The following is a 24,662-nucleotide window of genomic DNA, read 5'->3' as shown; positions in this document are numbered from 1 at the left end:
TACAAAAATGCCATACATCTCCGAATCTGTAAAAAATCTTTCTGGGACACACTCTATAATCACGGAAAAGAAAATGTAAAAGTATGACAATATCAACTCTTTCTACAGCCCTTTCTCCTTATGGAGTATTCGACGTCGTTGCATTTATTAACCAGAAGTGAAAGATGGCTGATTGGCTGGAATTATTCCTTTAAAATTTCCTCTACAAGTCTTGTCCATTCCTCTCTATTTATCGCACTCTGTTTGACCTCTCTCCATCTCAGGCCAATTCTGGTCGGTATTCGAGTGCCTGTTTGGTTATATTATTTTGGTCCTTCCTTAGTGTATGTCCAGTCCATTTTGATTTCCTTCTATTCCTTCATGGTTCTTTCCAAAACAAGACAAAAAGTAGACAATTATACCTTGACCATCGCAGGACATGAATAAATTATCTGGATTTATGTAGCCTTAATAACAGATGAGTATGAGAATTCGATTGCTGGTTTTGAGTATGTTATGAAATAACGGCATAAATTATTAATACACACGAAGAAAATGTGAAAAATATGCATATATGAGCCCCTTCCCATATCAGTTAGCCCAACCTTAGATTGATAAGAAAATTAAATTTTAGAGAACACAAATAAAAGGCCAGTTACATCCCCTTTATTTTAATGACATCCACAATTCTTCGAGGCATAGTTTTTACCACGTTCTGAGAAAATTCTAATGTAAACGAATCCCATATGTCTTGCAATTTTTCCTTCAATTCGTTGACAGACCTGGCAGGATGTTTTCTCAAAGCTTTTTGCATTTCGCGCCATAAAAATCTTTATCGGCGACAAGTCGGGACTGTTAGAAACCCATTCCAGAAGTAGGTAAACAGCCATGGTGCAAACAATTTTCTATACTTCCAGAATGTCAGTCAGAAACCATCTTGGTTCATCTCGCTGAGGGATTTCATCTGTAAGATAAAAAAAAGGTTAAGTACATTCAAAACTGAGAAAAATATCCAATTTAAATTGATTTTAACAGGCCTAAAGAGATATTTTATTAAATAAATTACCCACAAAGTGTCTTTACCGACTCAGAACAACGTTGGTTAGGGGTCCTGTTTAATTTTCTTGAATTTAATTTGCGGTAAAAATGTCTGTTCTTAATTAAGTCTGACTCTATAATTTCACAGGGAGAAAAATAAAAGGGCGAATTAGGGTTGAAGACCACAATTAATCCTTTACATTACGCAACACTTTCCAAACATCTGAACCGAAAATTACATTCTACTTTGTGTCGCCGCATTTTCTTTTGAGGAAAACGAAATTTAACACCCTTAATGGGTTATTTATATACGGTTTTTAAATTTTTTGACATTTTTCATCACATTATAAGGAAAATATATATCAGAAAAGTCCAATAAATTATTGGAAGTAGTAATATTGTAGTAGATGCTGTTGGGGAATCAATCCATGCAATTAGTTAATTAAATGAACAACTTAACTATAAAATATATACAAAAGAAGATAGCTAGAAAACCAATACTTATTTTCCTTATCTGGCAGACGAATCCAAACCTCGTTATCCTAGCCGTTCCTTTCGTGGTAACTAATAAGGTAAAAGCTTTAGTATGACGTTATTGCTGAATCACAAACTCATTATGGCAATTAACTGAACATAATATTAAATTGCGTTTAACAAAAACCGAAATGTCCATTACAAAATGATACATTTAAAATGTATATTTTTATAAAAATTTAAATTTTATATCTCTTAATGAACTGATAAAATATTGAATTTCAAAATGCTCTCAATAGTCAATGTTAGAATTTACCTTGGCCAAAGCACTGAAAATCCTTAATACTTTACTGGCACCATACATGGTATGTCGAAAAAAAGATAATAAAAAATGTTTCTTACATTTATCTCTATGGCAAATATTTAGCTTAGTTGAATTTGCTTTAGTAGAATAAAACACGATAAAAAACTTACATTATGCCTTCACACTTAATTTTTATTCCTTTTTTTTATTCTTCGTGATGACTAATGCATACTTTTCTTTAAAAATACTACTTGACATTTTGGCTTTCAGCCTTTATCGCCGGAGTAGAAAAAAAAAACGTTTCTCTATGTAAATCACATTCGTAAATCGAACTTGACTTCTCGAACCTCAAACGAATATGACTTAAAAACTTTTCCTTCACGGAACTTTTTAACCTACAATCCTAGCAGGAATCTCATTACTATTTTATATTCTGTCCTCTTGAGTTTGATAGCACAGCACCTCATTATAAATCCAAAATGTGTATCTATCTTTGTATCCTCCCTGTACTATGAGATTCACGTACCGTAAAATGGGGTGAGATTGATCAATTTTAACTTTATTTGATTTATATTTTAAACTTTTTTGTGACTGTTCTACATTTAAACACTTCACTTGTTATATTAATATCTAAAGAGTAGTGATTTAACACTAGTTTTCTTTATATTATAAAGAAAATCCACTTATCTCATAAAAAAAGGGTGATCAATCTTAGACCCGTACTGGGGTGAGATTGATCATGACGATTTTATAGCATGAAACAGTATTGCTTTTAAATAGAATATGATCAGTCTTAACCCTGACTAATTCGGTCAGACAGTTTTTCGAATTATTACAAAGGGGTGAGATTGATTATGCGGGTTAAGAATGATCACACTATTTTTATTATACTATTCTTTATTTGTCCAAAAAAACATATTTTAACAACTAAAAATGTAATTTAGAACAATTTATAAAAAAAGATAATTTGATTTAACATTTTTTTATATTAATTTCTCCGCGAAAATGATATTTTTGTATCCTATCAGAAATCGTCTCAAGTGTCAGATCTGGTTTGAAGGGAACAGTGGATATGTCATTTTCACTTATTTTGAAAATCTTCCTCGATCCTGCTGATTTAAGGCCTTGAACTTTGATTTCTTCTCCTTCTAAAACTCCTTTTACCTGACAGACATAGCGAAATTCCGTCTTTTTCCGAGAACCAGACAACTTGTATTTTTTTGCGGCTTTTCTTAGCGATAATCCGTTTTTGACGGACTTGACTTGCAGCATTTGAGATGTGGCTTTATAGAAGAATGCTGAGAATATCATGGATAGCAAGGATCACGAACAAGGAAGTTCTAGAAAAAATGAAGAAGGAACCAGAGATTGTGTTTACGATCAAACGCCTAAAATTGCAATATCTGGGACACGTTATGAGAAATCAGCACCGTTACTCCCTGCTGCAGTCTATATTGCAAGGTAAAGTCAAAGGTAAGCGAGGACCCGGTAGAAGGAGAATATCATGGCTGCGGTATTTAAGAACATGGTTTAAGAAAACCTCAACGGAGCTGTTTCGAGCCGCAGCGAGCAAGGTCATGATTGCCAATATGATTTCCAACATCCGAAACGGATAGGAACCAGAAGAAGAAGAATCCGTTTTTCAATACATCGTGCAACGCCTGATTAACTTGTTCTTCATTAAAATTGCCATACATTCTACTGCCTAATTGTCTTTTGTACGTTCTTCCCATTTTGATTGATCTTCTTAAATCTGTAACAAAAATTATAAACTAATTTCTGGAACGTACGTAACGTGGGGTTAGATTGATCACTTGATCAATGTCACCCATTCAATATTATCCGCCATCTTAAAAAAGCTAGCGTTAGTTAAAATGCTAGATTCTTTAAAATATTATTAAAGAACCATAAAAAATAATTTTATAACACTAGAAATAGCGAACTTACCTCTGTTCTTTCTCTACCATCAAAAGTACACAAACTATAAAAATAGGCCAAAAATTATGGTTAATTTCAAAGCCACATAACTTCTTCCCAATGCCAATTGCAAACTAACAACGACGTGAACTAATCATAGTCAAGATCCAAGAAATGAATAGTGCCACGCCCAGAAACAATTTTACATTGTTGCCGGTTGTATCTACATATATGTGATACAACGACAAATGATCAATGTCACCCCGGGAGATCAATCTCACCCCATTTTACAGTAGTTGATACAATAGCTTCGAGGGCTAACATAAAACAAAAACGAAGGATTTGTCGATTCAGTACCGGGTAATTGGGTATAAATATTTACTATTTTAATAGGAATAAGCTACAATTGAAGTTTAAAATAAGTTTATTGACGTTTCAATTTCCAGTTCGAAAATCGTTATTAAACTACAAACATTAATGTTTGAGGTTTTAGGTCTACCTCTACTTCTCTTATTTGCTCTTGGTCGCCGTTGAATAATTCGCTTCGTCCAACAGTTGCCTTCCATTCTTCCTATGTGTTCCGCTCAGTTCCATTTTAACATGGCAATCTTTTGGATTATATCTGATTCTTTTAATCGTCCTATTATTTCTCCATTGAATTCGCTATCGCTGAGCTTGTTTAAGCCATGTTTAAGCCAGAACCAGCAATACGTACCGATCAAAAGTTTTTGTCTTTAAAGTAGTTGGTAAGTTTGATTTAAATACTGTTTGTAATCTTCCAAATTCTACCCATGCTAAGGATCATCTTTTATTCAAATTAGCCTTTAGATTAAGCTTTGATAGTTAAATTTTTTGTTGTAAGTACATACACTACTCAATGTTTTCTCTATTACTATTTTCGAGAGCTATATCTTCAGTTATATCTAAAGAAACGTTTGTTAGATATTTGGTTTTTGCTAGATTTATTCTTAATCATAGTTCTTTTGATTTTGACATACACAAAATAAAATAAAATAATAAAAGCAGAATGAAATTTATAAATATACATCAATCAAATGTTATCTAGTATCTGCCTGCATCTTAAAAATTCATAAACCCACTACGAAGTTTTTGCTTATAACTGTGGTTACATTTGTATCTTAACTAAGAGAGCAGGTATGAATTATGATGAAATCACGTTCGTCTTCGCCGCCACTGCATCGATTGTAACAAAGCGACACTGCAGCGCGCTCCTGGAGAATTTATGTACAAAAGACACGTGTTTAAGGGGATTTATGGGATCCGTAACACTGCGATTTCAGAACGACGAAATTGTGTTCTGAAGGCAGCCAGTCGAGCCAACGTCTGTCTCCTATTGGATCTTCCTTCATGTCTACGTGCCATATGTGTCTTCCTGCATACCTATTGTCTATGCCACCCAAATTTCATAAAATTACTCTGAGGGAATTATCGTCGTGATGTTAATGTGACTGGATTAGACGAACTGTTGTCGTAATTGAAATTCAGTGCTCTAGCTATGTTGGAATGCATTTTGTAGACGATGAGGATGCTGGGAAATGTTTTTACTTCAAAGAAATAAAATTACGGTTTAAATAAATAAAGTTATAGTTGTGGAACATTGTTAAGTTTAGCAAATGATGACGGAACTTTTAAGTAAGTTAGAGTTCAAATAATATTTGTAATTTTATGGTAGAAACTATTTTAGCGGTGGTAATTTAGACTTAAACTTTCTCTGGAAGTCCTACAGCGCTACTTATAAAAGTTGATTATTTAACTTCATATTTGAACTAGTCATTTTATACCTTTACATTTATACTCTATAGTTTATGTTTAAACAAGAACGAAAAGGCAAGATAGTATATATTATTTTAATGAAATGTTTCGTTCAAATTTGTAACGATTCTTAAAAACCTATTAAGTTTTAATTCACGTATTTCAAATTCTATTTAATTTAGAAAGCAGTAACTTTTATGCGACCCTGTATAACTTTATAATCTATTCAATTCCTAATAAGCACATAACGTATAAGACCCATAACCCCATTTACTAGAAAAATGAAATAGTATATTACAAAATAATTAGTTGCGTAAATATAATATAGACTTGTACTTGAAATACTGTTCAGTTTACAAACAAATAGTAGTCTAGTTGGTTTTTAAATGCACTTATAGTTATAGAGGTTAGAATTTCCATTGAGAGACTGTTCCTTACCTTAAAAAAACGATTACACAGAAAATGTTGTCGCCTTATCGATGCAAAGGATTCCTTCTTCACTTTCAAGCTGTGTCCACTTAGTCTGGTGTTATTATCTAAACTAATTTTCATTCATTTTAAACGAGAAAACATATTTAGTGTGTTGAATAAGAATAAACATTTGAGGAGGTGTCAATCAAAATCAATCATGTCCACCTTAAGAAGTTTTAGGGAAATCGCAAAAAACGTATTAGTAAATAACCTTACATGAAAAATCGGATAAATTAGCGTATATCATTTTATTTATTGAAATTAACTGACTCTTAGTAAATATTTCAAATCTGAAGGTATAAATAAACCTGTAAATACATTTAAAAAAAAAGGACATGTTCTTATTTGATTGGACTTCATGGACGTTGATAGAAGGGGTTGATAAAAAAACTCTTAGACTACTTAAAATATCTATTGTATCGTTACAAAAAATATCTTGAAAAATGGCTAACATTTACCAACGACACTTTCCACAAAATATAAATGTTTAAATGTGTAGTCCAATGTCAGGTTCTAGACAATCACAGGATTCGTCCACTTCGTCAGCATCAATTTCGTCGTCCTGGACTTCTACTGTTATGGTCTTATACCAAGATAAAAAGTCATGTTTCTGCCAGTCATCACCATACATTTTCACAAGTAACGTCTCCACGTCCTTCTTCTTAGCTGCTTTCACTATATTGCTCAGTGGAAGTGACTCTACAGGAGTTGAGAACGACCTTGCAGAATGCCAGCCTTTTTTTTGAGGCTTGTTGTAGGTTTCAAAATCACTTTCAAACCTAAAATTCTGTGCCGATTTCACTTTGATAACAGTAAGTTCTTGTCCATTGCGATTGACAGCTTTCTCTTTGCTCACAAAAATCCTCTTCTTTTCAGATATCATTTCAATGTTTTTAAATCGTGTAGCCAAACTTTTAGCATCAATCAATCCCCAATCCTCTCCAAGTTTCCGTACTTCTCCAACAGAACTATATACATTGTAGTACTCTTCCTTTGTTGCAATGGTAGGCTGCTTCCTGAGTAACTTTTCAACCCTTCCGAACACCCGATCAGCGGGGAGGAAGCTATGCCCGCGAACAGGGTATGTTAGAACAATCTCCTCTAAAGCATTTTGCACTGATCCTAAGTAATACACTAATGTGTGAACAACGGCATTTTTTTTGTTTTGACCGGCACACCCATCACAGAACAGATTCAGTCTTGTTACATTTGAAAAATTAGCGGAGTTCAAGAAATTTATAAGTGCAGATGAAACTTCGGTCTCACCCCTTCCTGCACGTTCTTCAGTCCATACGTAAAATATGGGGTTTTGTGCGTTTGATGCTACAATGCAAAAAGAGTAAAAACTTAATTGTCTTTTGTAGAACGCGTCTTGAATAGGAGTTTTGGGAAGTGCTTGAATTTGCTGGAGATCAAAACAGAAAGTAACCTCATTTTCTTTGTTTTCCTTTAAGAGCCCATAAAAAGCATTAGCTCTTAATCTGTGTATTCTTTTCTCCATCATAAATTGGTTGACCACTACCAAGTCTTTCACAGCTTTAGCCTTCTCAATTTTCAGCTGAAGATCTATTTTATTGCATGTACTGCTACTGCAAACGTCAGAAGCTGGTGATGAAAATCCGATATTTAATTCATTGAAAACTCTCCTAAACATAGACTTCTTAACTTTAAGATTATCAAGTACAGAATCATTGTATATTAGCCACAACTTCTTAATGTTTAAGTCTGCACCAAGATAAATCCTTTTCGATTTTTTTCGATTATAGTGGCTTTCTTTTCCTCTTAAATTTCTCAAAAAAAGGCGGACTGATTCCTTGTTCGCAGCAGATTTGTGACTCTTCCTATCGCCACCCCTCTGATCCTTAACAGCCTTTCCCTCTTTCACCTTTTTAGAAATATTAGTCAATCTTGTTCCCTTCACCATGGTAATATGCATGAAAAGTTTCCTACACACAGGTATAACTTTACCGGTTGATGAAAGTATAGAATATTGTACACTAAAACTTTTAGCCTTTGATTTTTCAGAGGTAGGCCTAGGCCTTCGCCGCTTTATGTTACATTGATTTATCTAACTGGCAATGGTGTTATCTTGCGTGTTTTTGTCAGGTATTTTGTAGAGGATATTTCGAACAAAAATAGCATCTATAGGCCTAACTAATGCACATTTCATACCTTTGTCCATGTGTTTACATGGAACAAACACACGACATCCCACTGGAGTACTGTATCGCTTAAGCTTGGCTCTAGTTTTTTTATCCACAGTCTTTTTATTTTTACGAGATCCTTCATTGGCAGCGCCCACTCTCACTAAGTTTTCTTCATCCATGGAAAATTTCAATTTTATTTAATAAAAACTACTATAATAATATTAAAATTAAACCACAGTGCAATACAAACTCAATACTCGCTATCGACATAACCTAGAGGGAAAACACAGACAATGTGTTGACATGGTCAAATCACGTGACCAAATCGGGGCACTCCTATTAGCTGAATGGACATGTGGTGGTATGATTGAAACCAACTGTGGACATGATTTCATTTGATTTGGGAACCTAATATTGTGTATTCATTTTAAACAGGACATGATTTTTTTAACCGAAACCGAAAACACCATAGAATAGGATTCACTCTTTATATTATGAAACAGCTGCTAACTCATTTTTTGATTTTTATGGACATGATTGATTTTGATTGACACCTCATTTAATGTTTGTTTTACTCAGCATAAATTGCGTGATTATATCGCGGATTAAGATCGCGTGATAATGACCCGCTAAGTGGAACCATTTCAGCCCGTGGGGGAATTTTTACTACTAAAATTGCATGGATGTGTGACAAATATTATTCATTACCGGTCCAGCTTCTGAACAAGCCGATACTCCGGCATTCTTACGCCAGTAGTAAGGGCTTTGGGCTCTTTGCGAAAATATGGTAATAAATATCTTTATGTCATTCCAAAGTTCTTCTATACCGCAGTGGTGTTTCCAACTATTTTCGTCAAACTTTTATTTACTTTCCTATGTTGTTTTTACTTTTTCCCGAATGTTTGCTGAAAAACGCTGTTGTTTCCATAATTATTGTAATGTCAATAAAATAAATTTGAATGATTTTGCCTGGTGTATTACTGTGCGCTTACCATGTAAAGCTTAATTGGATGTAATTTAAAAAATGTATTCGTTACAACCATATCCGTCCTTGTCAGAATTGGATCAGCATTTCTCCTCTTTCGTTTATTGTGCTAAGACCAAATCTCCCACAACATTCTAAATTGTACCTGGTTTTTGGCATTAAAATTGAATATATTGCCAGGTATAAACGCATATTAATATTGCGGCAAACATATCTGTTAAAACTGTGTGGTAAATATACACAAACGCAACAGTCTCATTTTAACGCCAACAGAAGCATACAAGCGTTCTTCAACTGTCGAATAATGTATATTCGCCATAATAAAAATTATATTCGAAAAAAAAAATCAACCACGCGAATTTCAGTTTTAACCAGTGATTTCAAATCTCTGCTGACACGAATCAGTCTTGCCAAAGAGATTTGAAGATCATTTTCATGTTTGTGATCCAGAATAAGCGGATAAGTGGATTTACTAAGAGATTTTCAGTTTGAATGTTAATTAAAACGAGTGTGCGATTTGTATTTTTCAATTTGCGGTATTTATGTTTATCTAATCTGTTTTAATCATTTGTTTTTACCATGATTCTGGGTTACATTTTATATATTTATCAATTTACATTTATTTTGGTTGGACATTGGGCGTTTGCTATTCGATATAGGTTGTTCAAGAAGTTTTATCATCAGATAAGCAAAAACAAATTTTATTGTTTAAAATATTTTATAATGTGTCTGTATAAAAGGCCACTCACATTGTTTGTCCGGTAGGATAATTTCTAGCGCCACCCAGAAAAGAAATCTGAACTACAACCTGACATTTCAATCTACTGAATCAATCATATTTTGTTCTTCAAACCATACGTTTATACGATGGGTAGAGGGTACTTTCGATTAGAAAAAATTAAAATTTGTTTTTCTTCAAAATGTTTAATGGAAACACCTATTTATTATAAATTATAATGGAACTGGATTAAATTTTTAACAAAATGGCGCAAACCGCATGTTAATAGCTTTTATCGAACTCGAGATATGAATAAAAACGCATAAACATAAGTAAGTATAGTATTGACTCACCCTTTATTATAACTTAAAATTAAATATGTGAAAGATCATACAAATATCTCGATCATTAAAACTTAATGTCCAATTAAATGTTCAAATTGTTTTCCATCGTTGTCCACACAAAGATGTAATCTTTCCCGCTTAGACATAACAGCTGCTTCAATCTCAGCTGTTGATATACCATTTATTACGTTTATAATGCGCTGTTTCATGTCGTCTCGCGTAGTTGGTCGAGTTTGGTACACTAAGTCCTTCAATCTCCCCCACAGATAAAAGTCCAGACATGTTAAGTCTGGAGATCTAGCTGGCCATGAAAATATACTTCCCCTTCCAATCCATTTATTTGGATAACTGGCATACAAATTTCGCCTTTACATGTTTCGCCATTTAAAGTTATATCAAAGAAATATGGACCTACGATCTTTCCATCAACGATACCACACCAAACATTAAGACTCCATCTACCTTGAACCTGCACCTCATGTATCCAGTGCGGATTTTCTTCAGCCCAATAATGCATATTATGCAGATTAACACCACCCGCACTATTAAACTTAGCCTCGTCTGTCCACAAAATCTTTGACATGATATGCGGTTGTTCTTCTAGCAGACCTAACATCCAATTGCATTCATTCAGCCTTGCATCAAAATCTCTCTCATGTAAAGCTTGGTGGAGAACTACATGATAAGGATGCAGTCTAAAAAACAGAACAACAAATATTGGTGAAAAAGAAACCACTATATTTACTAAAACTCAAAAAATTTTGGAAAATCCACAATTGTTTCACAAGTTAAATAGTGCATAAGTATTCTTAAGAAACGGATAAAAGGATAACAGCGCCGTGTTGCCGTTTTTATCGGAATATTAAAATAACAGTTGAATCTAAAGTTTAAAGGGAATTCCAAGTTTCTGACCTAAACGTTCACTTTATAATATGAAAAACCAACCTGTGATGTTTTAAAGTCCTTAGAACAGTAGTTTTGGGTATGTTTAATTCTATAGAGATTTGCCGACTACTTATATGTGGATTCTGTTGAATTAAAGCAAGAACATTGATTGAATTATCTTCGGTCATACCTCTAGTACGTCGTTTAAAACAAGGAGGATGAAAACTACCAGTTTTTCTTAATCTTCTTGCCTTTCTTTCAAATACCTCTTTGCTATAATGTCTCCTGTCAGGATATCTTACAGAATATATACGTGAGGCAATAGCGGCATTTTGGTGACATTCGAAATAAACTCCAATCATATCATACAATTCTGCATTTGATATACTCATCACGAATTATTAGTACTGATAATTAATTACTAATATTACCAATCTTAATATCTATTGAAAAAAGTGCAATCTTCAATTCAAATTATAATATAACACTTCTTAACAATGTTTTGATTGCTGTTAATAAATAAACAATATGAATTCCCCGTCAAATTCATTGTCGTAGCTTACTTGGTTTCGAAAAAACTATTTTTAATCATATGGAATAACAATGGTTAAAATAGGTATCAACATTAAGATTCTTCTGCTATAAAAAAATTTTGAAAGTATCTACTGACTTATTTTTTAATTTAATTTATGATACAGGGTGAGTCAATACTATACTTACTTATGTTTATGCGTTTTTATTTATAACTCGAGTTCGAGAAAAGCTATTAACATGCGGTTTGCGCCATTTTGTTACGAATTTAATCCAGTTCCATTATAATTTACAATAAATAGGTGTTTCCATTAAACATTTTGATGAAAAACAAATTTTAATTTTTTTCTAAACGAAAGTACCCTCTACCTATGACAATTAAAACTAAATGCAATTATTTTATAGTAGATGTAAATTACTTCATCAACACTCTTTCTAATGACACTAATTTCGTTAAAATCGGTTGATCCAAACCAAAGTTATAGGTATTTATCCATAAATACTTTCCCACTCCCCCACACCCTTTATTTGAAAAAATAAAAAAAGTACTCAAACAACTTTGTGCAGAATTTCCCAAAAAACTGGTTTTCAAAGTTTTCTTCACAGGTTACGCCTCCTAGCGGTTAACCCAGAAACTTGAAAGTTATTTCCAGCAATTTCTCTTGGCCACTTTTACTAAGGAATTTTTTCTCCTAAAGTTATAACATGAATAGTTTCTGATATATAGCTGAGAGATCAGCTTATTGGACCACCCGGTACATAATATGTTGTATAATATAAGCTCATATAAGCTCATATTTATAATATAGATATGTGTCTATTCGTTAACTTAATAAATATATTTTTGTTAAAATCACTGTGCAGTGAAGCCATTTTTTAAGGAGTCCACTAAACAATCCGTGAAGAAAATTTCTATAATTAATTCCATATTAAAACCAGATATGTAACAGAACTTTTTATGTATGGAAGAGAAGGTTTAGGTACTATTTTATCCAATGGAAGTGACTGTAAAGTTGAAAAGATTCAATCATTCTAATCTACAGCAACATTCTATACCCTAGCGAGAGATCAAAATGAAGACAATTTTGAAGATGAATTGCTAAATAAAGACATTATTGAACGTTCTAAAGTTGAATTTTCTGGCAGCTATATTAAATTGAAGCAGCATACGTTGTAAATCATCTTCACTTTGAAGGACACAAATAACAGAGAGTGAAATCTGGCGAATAGGGTGTATTTTGCAAAAGTTAAAATTTTAAAATCATTCATTTTTGCTATCTTTTTATGGATAAAACAAGCAGTTCAAAAGCTTTTCTATCCAAATGCGTAATAATATGGTAAAATTTCACTAAAACGTATAACTGGAATTTCTAAAGAATTACCCTGTATATTTAACAATGTAAGTATTGTTACATCGAAAATTATGTTTCGAGCCTTACTGTATAGATTTTTAGACAATAGATATCTCCTAGTTTTTACAGAATACTGTTTTTACTATACTGTTTATAATAAGTAGTATCTGTCAATTTCCGTTTAGTAAATTTGTGAACTGTTCACGTGCTGATTAATTAGATGTGATACTAGCCCGGCTTATTCCGGCGCTAATAATTTATATCCCCTAGAATAATACCGTTTGTTTATCTTTGTCGTCAGCCGGCAGCGTTACTGCCGGCGGCGCCTCCACAACGTAGTCCTAGTTGACTGGCTGTATCTGTTGGTGAATCTGGCAAGACGCAAGGTGTTTCCTGCCTGCTCGAGATATACATGTTCCACAACTAATGTGCGGGGTATAACTCATAAATTATAACCTCACAGAACTTACCTGTCGCCAAATAAATTTCTAGAGCCTACCGAGTAGTGATGGGAGCATCGGATTGTTTGTGGTTCATTGAAAGGGATCTTAATCAGTAGTGCTTTTTGCGAATTTCGAATTTATAAAGATTTTTTAATATTGGCTCGATGGACGAACTATTTATAATGTTCTCATGGAAGTAACAGAGTTATAGTTGTTTTCGAATCAGTGTAAAGTAACAGCAGCTTTTAACATATATGCCGCAGCATCTGAAAGCATTAAAACTATTTTATTCGCTGGTATAGCGTTGGGTAAAAAGAGGTTTGTTAAACTATCTTGTATAAATTGACTTATTGTTAAATTGTTTGTTTTTTCCAATTATTTAACGGCAACTAAATAAGGTTTTCTCGCAAAGTTTTCGTTCAAAATTCCAATCATTAAATTAGCTATATACCTGCCGCATACATCTGTCATTTCATCCACGATAATATACAAAAAATTGCCCTCTAACTCCCGCTTAGATTTTGAAATACATTCCACATAACATTTTTCCACAGTATGTTTTCTCAATGTACTCTCGTCCGGTAAGGATTTATTAAGACATTTTTCGAAAAAGCATTTAAAACTAGGGTTATTAACTTTATATAGAGGAATGTTGGATGCAATCATCATCTGGCATAAATCAAATTTAAATGCATCTTCCTCCTTTTTTTTGAACTGCTTAAACTATCCCGCAGAGATATTTGGGCTAACTTAGAGGAATTTAATTTTTCCAAATTACGTTTATGAAGTGGGGTTCCACAATGCTGGTCAATAAAGTACTTTTTTCTACTTGAAAACTGAGAATTAAAAAAAAAATAATTACAATTCTAAAACCGCTTTAGAATTTAGTTATGTTGTGGGACGAGAAAAAAAGAGAAAAAATAAAACTTACCGATTAGCCGCATGGTTTACAAAATGCTCCATCTCCTTCTAGAGAAAGTTCCGAATCAGGTGCGATCCATAGCCTTAATTTAGATGTCATCTTGTCACACAAATGTCTAAAACGTTTTAAAACGTGTTCTTTGCTTTTCGGTATACGCAACAAAACTAAACTAGGATATTTCAATTTGTGACTAAACTCTGATACAGTAACCGACTGTACAACTGATGATAAACTAATAAAGCTTAGGGATTTTAAATTATTTACCCTCAAGTCTCGATCAGGTACATTTTCCTAGAAATCTGTTATATTAACAAACCATTGATATTTTATTATTGACCCAAAATTTTATTATAGAATGGTTTAGTAATAGAATAATATCATGGGTAGTACCATGAAATTTTAAAAAAGGCACAAATAGGCGGAATTTACGAAAAAAGGCAAAAAGTGCAAAAAACAATTATAATAGGCAAAATAGGCAAAATTTGCCTATAATCCGAGCTTTAGTTATAACGGTATCGTTAATTTTAGAATTAGGATGTTAATTTTCTTATACTGGATGTGATTTTAAGTTATTCAGTATGGTTTGTTGCAAATAACGTTAAATACCTTTACCCATTTTAACTTTCATAAGTTATAACTAATTTTTGTAGCAAATTTGGATATGTTCTGGAAACTGTACGGTCCGTTTGCTCTGCTACCCTAACGTCAACTTAAACAAAAACGAACTAGCAAACACGTCAACCGTAATATTTCTGAGTTTGTCTGATCTCATAAACTTTGCACAATTCCACAACTCAATTATACGTTTCTCACTACCGTGTTACCCCCATCCCCTTGACGGTTTACGTTCGCATTCTTGTAAATGACAACAGTTAAATCAGTGAGAATGCAGATGCCGAGGCAATGGCTAAAGTTCATATGTAGGCCAGGACTTGAACGTTACTTACGATTACACTGCAAAACCTTCTTAATTTTGATTTAATGTATATTTTAGAGAAAAATGGTAAAATTTAAAATAAACAATTTAGAAAGAGAACAAAAGTAACAAAAATAACTAAATAACTAACTGCCTTAATTTTTTTTCAAAACGAGTAGCACGATGAAGTTCGTCATCATTACAGATTCACGTAATGCGATATTGAAATGAAAGCAAATGTATACAACAAATCCACAAGCAATAAAAAATGAATTAGAAATACTTCATTCCATGGGAAAGGACACAGCTTCCATTTGGGTACCATCGCACACTGGAATCTATGGAAATGAAAAAGCAGATCAACTAGCAACTACAAGCCGTATTAACTTAAAAGATACTACAGAGATTACAAAATATCCTTATAGTGACATGAAACATCTGATTAAAGTTCATTGCAATAACATTTGGCAAAATTACTGGGAAAATTCAGCAACCAAATTAAACCCAATATGGCCAAACGTGAACAGCTCTTTGAATAACCTCACAAGTAGACGAGATCAAGTAATTATAAACCGTTTAAGAATTGGTCATATTGCTGTCACACACAAATTTTTAATCAGTAAAGATCCACCACTAATTTGCAACAACTGCTTTATTTCATTGACAGTGAAACACTTCCTGCTTGACTGCCCATGTTTCCAAAATCAAAGAAGAATGCATGGAATTTCAGACGATCATCCTGGCAGATAAAACAGATACAAAAACAGCTAAAAATTTAAATATATGTAATTATTTAAGAGATATAAAATTGTATTACACTATTAAAAGTACACAATCATATTAAAACTATTGTGTTTGTCATCCCACTAATAACCCTGCGTGGTCGATGTGGAATAAGTGTTTTAAATAAAAAAATAAACTGTGTTCTCTGGACAACACTAACATTTCGTCTTATATGTAGATATTTTCATTTTGTATGCCTCGGTCGCTGTGTTGAATGGTTGTACCATTTGCTGTAATTTTTGATATCTTTTTTTTGTTAAATTTGCAAATTTACAATCTGATATAGGAAGCTATTAGTAAATGTGAATATTGTAGATACATAAGAGGAGACATTATCCACATCGTATCTACATCTACATCACGTAAACGCAAAAGACTTCCATCAACTTGGAAACGCAATCAACAAGGAAGCCTCAGACTTTCTGGAAAGGAACATCTTTCGCAAAAAGGTAATATTGTTAGAGGAAAATCTGTTAAGCCCGGTAATTGTAAATGTCATTATAGGTGTGCAGAAAAAATTAGCCAGGAAAAGAGGCAAAAATTATTTGATGTTTTTGACTCCATTCAAGATGAAAGAGGAGCTTTATCAGTAGTAGAATTACGCAAAAAATACCTAATCGGCGATATAAAACAAATAATGAAAATACCGCCTCTAGACGCAAATACACTATGGTGTACAATTTAAGGTAAAAAGTTTTTTCTGGGTACATTTGATATATCTGAAAAAAAAGTTGAAACGGCTTTAAAAAAAGTCAAAGTCGTCAGGTATCATAGAGGAGGACACGAGAGGTCGAAAAGTTCCCCCTAATAAAATCCCAGATAATCAAAAGGAGGTAGTACGTAATCACATTAAATCACTACCGGTGATTGATTCTCACTATTGTCGAAGTTCAACCAAGAGGTAATACTTACCTTCTGATTTGTCTGAAAAACGACTTTACCAGGGTTATTTAAAATACTGCGAAGATTATCAGGAATTTTCAGTGTCGTTTTATTATTATAAACATATATTCAGCACCGAATTTAACTATGGTTTCCATAAACCAAAAAAAGACCAATGTAGCTTTTGCACGTAATTCACAAATAAAACCGAAGACGAAAAAGAAAAACATCAAGATGAATACAATCTACATCAACTTCGAAAGAAGGAGACTAGAGAGCATAAGAAAATTGACAAAGACCGTGCTAAAATTGATAATATTTTCAGCACCTTCACTATGGATATGGAAAAGCTTTTACTGACTCCCCAATTAGAATTGGGGCAATTATATTATAAACGGAAACTAAAAACCTATAATTTTACGGCGTATAATCTCAAAACTACTGTTGCTATTAACTACATGTGGCATGAATTGAATGGTACAAAAGGATCATCAGAAGTAGCGACATGCTTTCTGAGCTACCATCTGAAGTGAGTGAAGTAACATTTTATTCTGATACTGCAACAGGTCAAAATAGAAATTCCATTTTATCTGCAATGTTTATAAAAGCTTTGTCTACTTTTTATAATTTACAAATTATTAATCAAAAGTTCATGGAATCCGGACATTCCGAAATGGAATGCGACAGCGTTCATTTTGCGATTGAAAGTAGGGGACGAAAAATAAATATATATGTGCCTGACGGGTGGTACACAGTGGCAAGAACAGCCAAAGTAAATCACCCTTTATACGTCGTTAAGGAATTAGATTACAGCCATTTTTTAGATTTTAAAACTTACAGCGAAAAATTAATTGTTAACAAAACAAAGACAGTCGATGGCGATGTTATGAAGTGGCTAAATATCAAATGGCTGCAATATAGAAAAGAACACCTTAATATAGTCTTCTATAAAACACAACTTAGTCAGGTAGACTTCAAACAATTGTGCATTCGTAGAAACACTCTAGTTGACAACAATGTTTTCAGTGAGGTTCCGAAACTGTATCCTTCTGCTTTAGGAACAGAGCCTAAGAAACTAAAAAATCTACAAGATCTTTGTAGGTCAGGTACTATCCCAGCCACCTACCATGATTAATACCTCCGACTTTTAAAACCAATAGAGAGAATCGCTGCAGACGATTCGGAATCCGAGTAGCGATAAAATAATAAGATTTCTGTATATTCAATGTTAAAGACTAAAAACTAAATTGAATTTCTCATACTTTTGTGTTATTTTTGTATCAAAATTAAACATTTTAAGCATAATATCACCCTTCTACCCTCATACAAATCAATGTTTTATTAGTGTTTGGTTCAGTACAAAGTAGGTAACAGTTTGTTTGATAAATCCTAAAAAAAATTTTAGGAATAGTTCAATGAACAGGAAAGTTATAAGCTAAAATGTATTTTTCCTGGACATGGTAATCTAAAATGCTCATTACCTCGAAACTGACTTTTGTTGGTTAGCTCTCTTCACATCCACGGCGACGATTATTGAAATTATTTATCTAGAACAGACAGCACTGTAGCAAGGTACCTTGATATATTAATTATTTATTTATTTGTTCTATTTTTTTGTCTAATGCCTATGTATATTATAAATAAAATAAAAATCACAAATTCTCCGTTGTCTATTATAATACCACTTTTCCTGACAACGTTTTAGTATTAAATTGTTCAATACCTGGCCTAAAACTATCGCATGCTCTTGTTCCTTCAGTTCTAATTGCGAGACGTCTCACTTGACGCGACTGTTGCACTCTATAACTTGTTTGTATAGTAACTCCGACCGACACGGAAACGTGCGGTGGTAGGTACCTCCACTCGCACTAAAAACAAACTTTGAAGGATGGCCCATCGTCCTTTGCATAGCAGTCTATAATTAACGAGGACTAGAACGTTGCATAACCTCTAGAATTAGAGTCTAGTGTCGTCAAAGTCGCAACAAGCCAATTATTTAAATCGGACTGTCAGCGGCCGCGTAAGAACTTCGAGGGTTTTAAGGACTAGGAGTACAAATTACTGTTTCTTCAGCTTAACCACAGCTGCAGTTTGTATTTTATTTGCTAAGTTTGTCGCAGCTTTTTATGTTATTTAAATACTTATTTATATTAGTAAACTGCGTTATTAACAACAAATTTTATTTAATTTTTGTTGTGTTATATTTTGCTAGTTTTTATAAATTGTTGAAGTATTTACTATTTAAAAATATATACGAAATGTTTGCCTTTTTGAAAATAAAGCTAAATTAGATTTGTATTTGGAAATGTACCAATAATTTTAAAAATTAGTTTTATTAATAATATGCTTCTTTACTGTTTCGTGTCGACAATTAATTCATTCTGTCTTTATCCCTATGCGGAGACGGATTCCCTAATCATATTTCCCATAACTTCCTACATAAAAATCGACATACTTCTTTGGGCCATACATCAATCCTTTTCCCCCAGACATGTCCCCCCTAAACCTCCACCACCAAGTTTGCTTTGATCTTCCTCTCCTATCTCTTTAAGGATCTTCCAGTAATTCAATTCTTTGTATTGTGTAATTATTTCTCGATGTGGGGCATGCCTTAAACATCGTGCTTTTTATTTTGGCATGAATAATAGTGTCTAGTCACTACATGCAAGGTATACCGCAAGGAGTACGAATACTTAAATTTAAATATACAAATTATAATTAATATATATTGTAGTATAAGCATCTTTAGATGGACATTTTAGATACTCTCTTTATCCTACTAAATTGTCCTTCTTTCTTAATTACACATTGGAGCCCCACGTTGGGCGCCAATATATTATGTACTAACCACCTGGTTTAAACTGTTTTGAAATACACGATTGACTTAGGATCATAAGCAGGTCAATCTTAGCTAAAGTATCTCTTCTGTACAACCAGAAAGACAATGATGGAGTTCCCGACCCTGTCTAGCTCTTCACAGAGGTAGTTCAGCTAATTTCCAAGACAAACAATGGTAGCAAGAACGATCTCAAGAGATATCAAAGCATAACACAAAAATTTACACAAACATATTTTATTAAATAAATTGTCGAACTTTTCTCTACAGCAAGTCCTATACGAGATAGCTGAAGGCCTAAAAAATAACTGAAAGCTCAAACAGAAATTATATCAATGAAAGCTTAAAGGTAAAAAGCTGGCTAATGTTATTATTATTTATTTATTTTATTTTACAATAAATTTGAACAGTGGTCGCAAAACCCATATGCCCATGTGAATACAATGTTATATAGTGTGCAATTAAATGGTTACATTACAATAGTTACATATTAAGCACTAACTAACTAAATAAACATACAAAAACATAGGTAATAGCAAGTGTTTAGTACAAATTAAATGTTCAACTATTGAGCAAATGGTCATTAAGTTTATTTTTGAAAATATTGACAGATGGAGCATCTATGATCTCAGCCGGAAGGCTATTCCATATACTCTCGAGTACATCGAGGAACACTCGATTACAGAGAAAAAATTGTCTAGTTGTTGTTAAAAAAGTTTCCTTTTTAAACTTAAGTTTGTGGCCACGAAGACGATTGTCATTGTCTAGTACAAACATATCCCCCAAATTTCCAAAGTTTTATTTTACTATCCGAAACGTAATAATTAAATCGCTTCCATGTCGACGTTGTTCAAATGTAGTGAGATTGGCCATATTCAGTCTTTATGTATACGTAGGTCTTGAGCGACCAAAAATCATCCTAGTGCACTCCTGCTGTACGTTTTCGAGAATATTACGATCGCGCACTAATACATGACACCAAACAGTTCCGCAATATTCCAGAACTGGACGAATGTACAGTTTATACAGATGAACCGAGCTCATAAATGACACTTTCGCAAACGTTTTAATTAGTAGATATAATTTACTGTTAGCTTTTTTAGAAATATGCAAAATATGTTCCGGCCAACTTAGATTGTTATTAATTAAGACACCTAGATCATTATGTAATTTAAGAGGCAGCATCCAAGTAGAGCACCATTTCGATATGCAATCAAGGTCATCTTGTAGTAACTGGAAATTTACGTAGGGATCGGAAAATAGCTTCGTGTCATCTGCATAGAAAGCTTTACTGCATTTAATGTGAAATTGTAGATCACTTGAGTATGCTATGAATAAAAGTGGGGCCAAAATTGATCCTTGCGGTACCCCACTTAAAACCGTTCTCCCAACTGAGAAAGAGTTTCCAACTCTAACACAAAACTTTCTATTTGTTAAATACGCGTCGATCCATCTCAGTAATTGACCACGGATACCAAGGTTTTCCAATTTATGTAATAGTCTTTGCTTTGGAACTCGATCAAAAGCTTTAACAAAATCGAGGTAAATAATGTTTACCGGGGCTCTTCTGTCTAATGCTCTTGACCATTCATTCAGAGAAGATTTGTCATTGTAGAAAGTCCTTTGACAAAACCATGTTGCTGTTCTGGTATAACCAGTTCATTTTGCAGAAAATCAGATATTGTCTCGGCAATAATAGATTCCATTATCTTAGATATTATAGTGTTATTAGGATTCAATTTGTCCCCTTTTTTAAAAATCGGTGTTACAGATGCGGTTTTCCATATAGGAGGCAAAATATATGTGGTGAATGATAAGGACATAATCATAAATAGTGGATAAGCTAAAGCATCAGAACATTTCTTTAAAAATAAAGAAGATATTAAGTCGAGACCAGGAGACGAATTATTTTTTAGGCTTTGAAGATGATGTTTAACTTTTTCAGGAGTAATGATTATATTTTCAAGTAAAGAAGAAACTCGTGACGAAGTAATATTAGGCAACTGATGATTAGTGGGTTCGACAGAGAAAACCTTAGAGAAAGTACTGGCGAGGACTTCAGCATTCTCATAGTTACTTTGGGATATATCCCCATTATCATTTCCAGTAAAGGTATAGAAACTTTTGTTATCAACGAAGATCTAATATACTTGTTCAATGTTTTACAGTTATTACTAATGGCCATACTCTCTTCGGAGGCAACACGAGCTTCATATAGAGATTTCTTTAAATCTTCGGCAAATTCTCGATGAATTAGTAAATTCTCTATGCGATTTGTACGTCTATATTTGTTTCACAACTTTCTTTTATACTTGATCAGATATATTAATTCCCTATTAATCCAAGGTTTTATGTTATTTTTGTATATGGTTTTTGCAGAATGAGAATAACTTTAAAAAATTTATTTAAAAATTCCTTTACCCTATCGGGCCACATCACAGAACGTTTTAATTATGTACCTTTTATAAAGGAATTTTTAAATAAATTTTTTATGATACATGGTATACAGCCAGCTACAGGAACTTAGTTTCTTTGTGGATGAAAAATATCTTTATTTCCAAACATCTTTTCTGTGATTTTTCCAAATATTTCAATAGCGGTATCTCTAATAATACTGCCCATTATCCTCTAAAATTTACAATGACTTCCTTTGATGCTGCAGCTTATTTTTTCTACTATTTTAGTCCATAGTAAACCTTCTTTCTCGTTTCAGAACATTGACTATTTTATTTTTTGTGGTTTACTCTGATATTTTGGTTTCGCTTCAGTTCTTTCTTTAATGTTCAGCAAAACCTTCATCAGCACGATTTTATCTTTAAAAAAAACTTAGAAATCTCTGAAAAATAAGTTAAATTGAGTAGCTGGATAGCAAATCAATTATCCTCATATACAATATCACGAAACCGAGATCAACTTGAAACCGAAAATCAAGATATCCCGAGTATAATTTATGATTAGCTTGCACGAGAACCAATTAGTATAGAGAATTGTTTATTTCATTGTTATTTCGCCAGAAATCACAGAGAAAGATTCGTTTTCCATTATTCTTCACCCCTAATGTATAATCGATAAGTTTAGGGCTTCGCTTCAGTTATCGTTTTTGGGACGTATCGTTTTTGTAATTTATTTAAAAGGCGTTTAACGCTTTTTGAAATCTCTCTTGTAATCTCCTGAGTTAGAACTGTGAAGAAAATGTTCCGATTTAGTTACTGAATACTTAAAAAAAAACTTAATGAAAGTTTGATATAGTAATGAAACTATAATAAATAACAAAATCTTTCTTTTTTAATCTTTTTTAGTAAGGATTGGTAGTAATTTTGATTTTTTTTTTTGTTTCAGAAATATGAAGTTTTGGAATTATTTGCTGATATTTCTCGTAAAAGGTAAGTGATTATACTAAATTGTAACAATATGCAATAAATCCTTTTGTGTTTAAGTTTTCAGGTCTTTCTTTTTAGTCCAGTTTCTGTGGCATTTTCCCTTTAAATTTTTTATAACTGCACCGATTTATCTGAAATTTTTACAGTGGGTAGTAAATTATTTAAAAACCATAAGTTATATGGTGCCGATTGTGCTTCTACCCCTGGGGTGGTTGGCACCCCATCTAGGAGGTTGAACTTTTTACACTCAAAATAACCCCGGGAATTGATATAGAATCAAATTTTAAACAAAAAATGTCATATAATTTTTTTTCGCTAAATTAATACTTTTTGAGTTATACGCACTTAAAAAAGTAAACTTCGCAAAAAAGAACATGTTTTCCAATGATTTTGTACGAATAACTCAAAAACAAAGCGTTTTTTTGAAAAATCTATAATGAGCAAAAATAAAGCTTATAAAAAAACAAAGAGAATGTTGTTTTATTAAGTTTTATAAGTATAATACTAAGCGATTTATAATTGTTTGAAGATGACTTTTTGTTTTTGGGATACTATACTCGATGCATTTAACATCAAATATCGGAAAATGGACATCTTTTTTGATAAAAACTCATACAACACTTTTTAAAGAGCTAGAAAAACCTTTAAAATGAGCTATGTTAAAAGCCATTTCGATTAAAACAAAGCGAAATACGAAGGAAAGAATTTGAATTACTCTAGCGTTTTTTAAAAAAACGAGCAGTATAAGTAACACTATTTCGATCAGAATTGAAATTAAACGTATAACTTCTACAATTCATTTTATTTTAGTGTTATTTATAAGTTTTAAAAGTTTAGCCTGTTTAAAATGCGTATTTTTTTGTAAAAATCATGTTTAAATTAAAAAATCTTTTTTTTAATCATCTAAAAATTTACATTTTTTCAAAATAAATCTAAAACTATAAGAGATACGTGAAAAATGGTTCTATACCAAAATGTAATTTTTTTCTTAACAAAAATTTTGTTTTTTTTATTTTTGTTGTAGCTCGAAAAATAATAGAGATATAGCCAATTGAAGTTTGAGATACAGCGGCTGACACACCTGTAATCAGCACTTTGTCCCTTTACTATTTAAAAAGAAAGAATTTTAACATATTTTAATCTACTTAGTCTTGTAGCTTTTGAAATTACCTTCAAAATATTTTTTTAATGGACACTGTAGCTTAAAAATTAACGGAGTTATTCTAAAAAAATTTTGGAGCATGTTATTTATATTTTGGAGCATCAACTTATTTTCTGTATATATAAATGCTTTATTCAAGTATATTCGAAAAACTGGTAACAGACACACTAACACTCACACAAATATGTATATAATACATACATACATATATATGTTATGTATATAATATAGGCACCTCTAAACTGAACATTTGCTTCAGAGAACTAACGAACACAGAGAACCGACACTCCTTTGAAGTTGCGTGGGCAAGCCGCCAATGACAGGAGTACTTCAGATCTCGAAGACATTTTAGAAGCTGGGAGATACTGTACAATTTTGCTGTATGGCCTTGCCAAAGACACCCACATGAACAAAATGAAT

At 32.7% G+C, this 24,662-nt stretch overlaps 1 protein-coding gene across 4 annotated transcripts in view; it reads left to right on the top strand.

The window, feature by feature from the left end:
- Positions 1–24,662, top strand: part of Cad87A (cadherin 87A) — a 722,801-nt gene that overhangs the window by 519,354 nt on the left and 178,785 nt on the right. For all 4 annotated transcript variants that reach the window (XM_072528743.1, XM_072528744.1, XM_072528741.1 and 1 more), the window contains one exon: positions 23,040–23,083. In XM_072528743.1, coding sequence (XP_072384844.1) covers positions 23,044–23,083 — 40 coding nt within the window. In that variant the 5' untranslated portion in view covers positions 23,040–23,043. The remainder of the gene's footprint in view (positions 1–23,039; positions 23,084–24,662) is intronic.

Source organism: Diabrotica undecimpunctata, chromosome 4 (genome assembly GCF_040954645.1).
Source record: "Diabrotica undecimpunctata isolate CICGRU chromosome 4, icDiaUnde3, whole genome shotgun sequence".
Lineage (NCBI taxonomy): Eukaryota > Metazoa > Arthropoda > Insecta > Coleoptera > Chrysomelidae > Diabrotica > Diabrotica undecimpunctata.
Note: the sequence above shows the minus strand (reverse complement) of the source record. Positions and strands in the feature narration are given on the sequence as shown.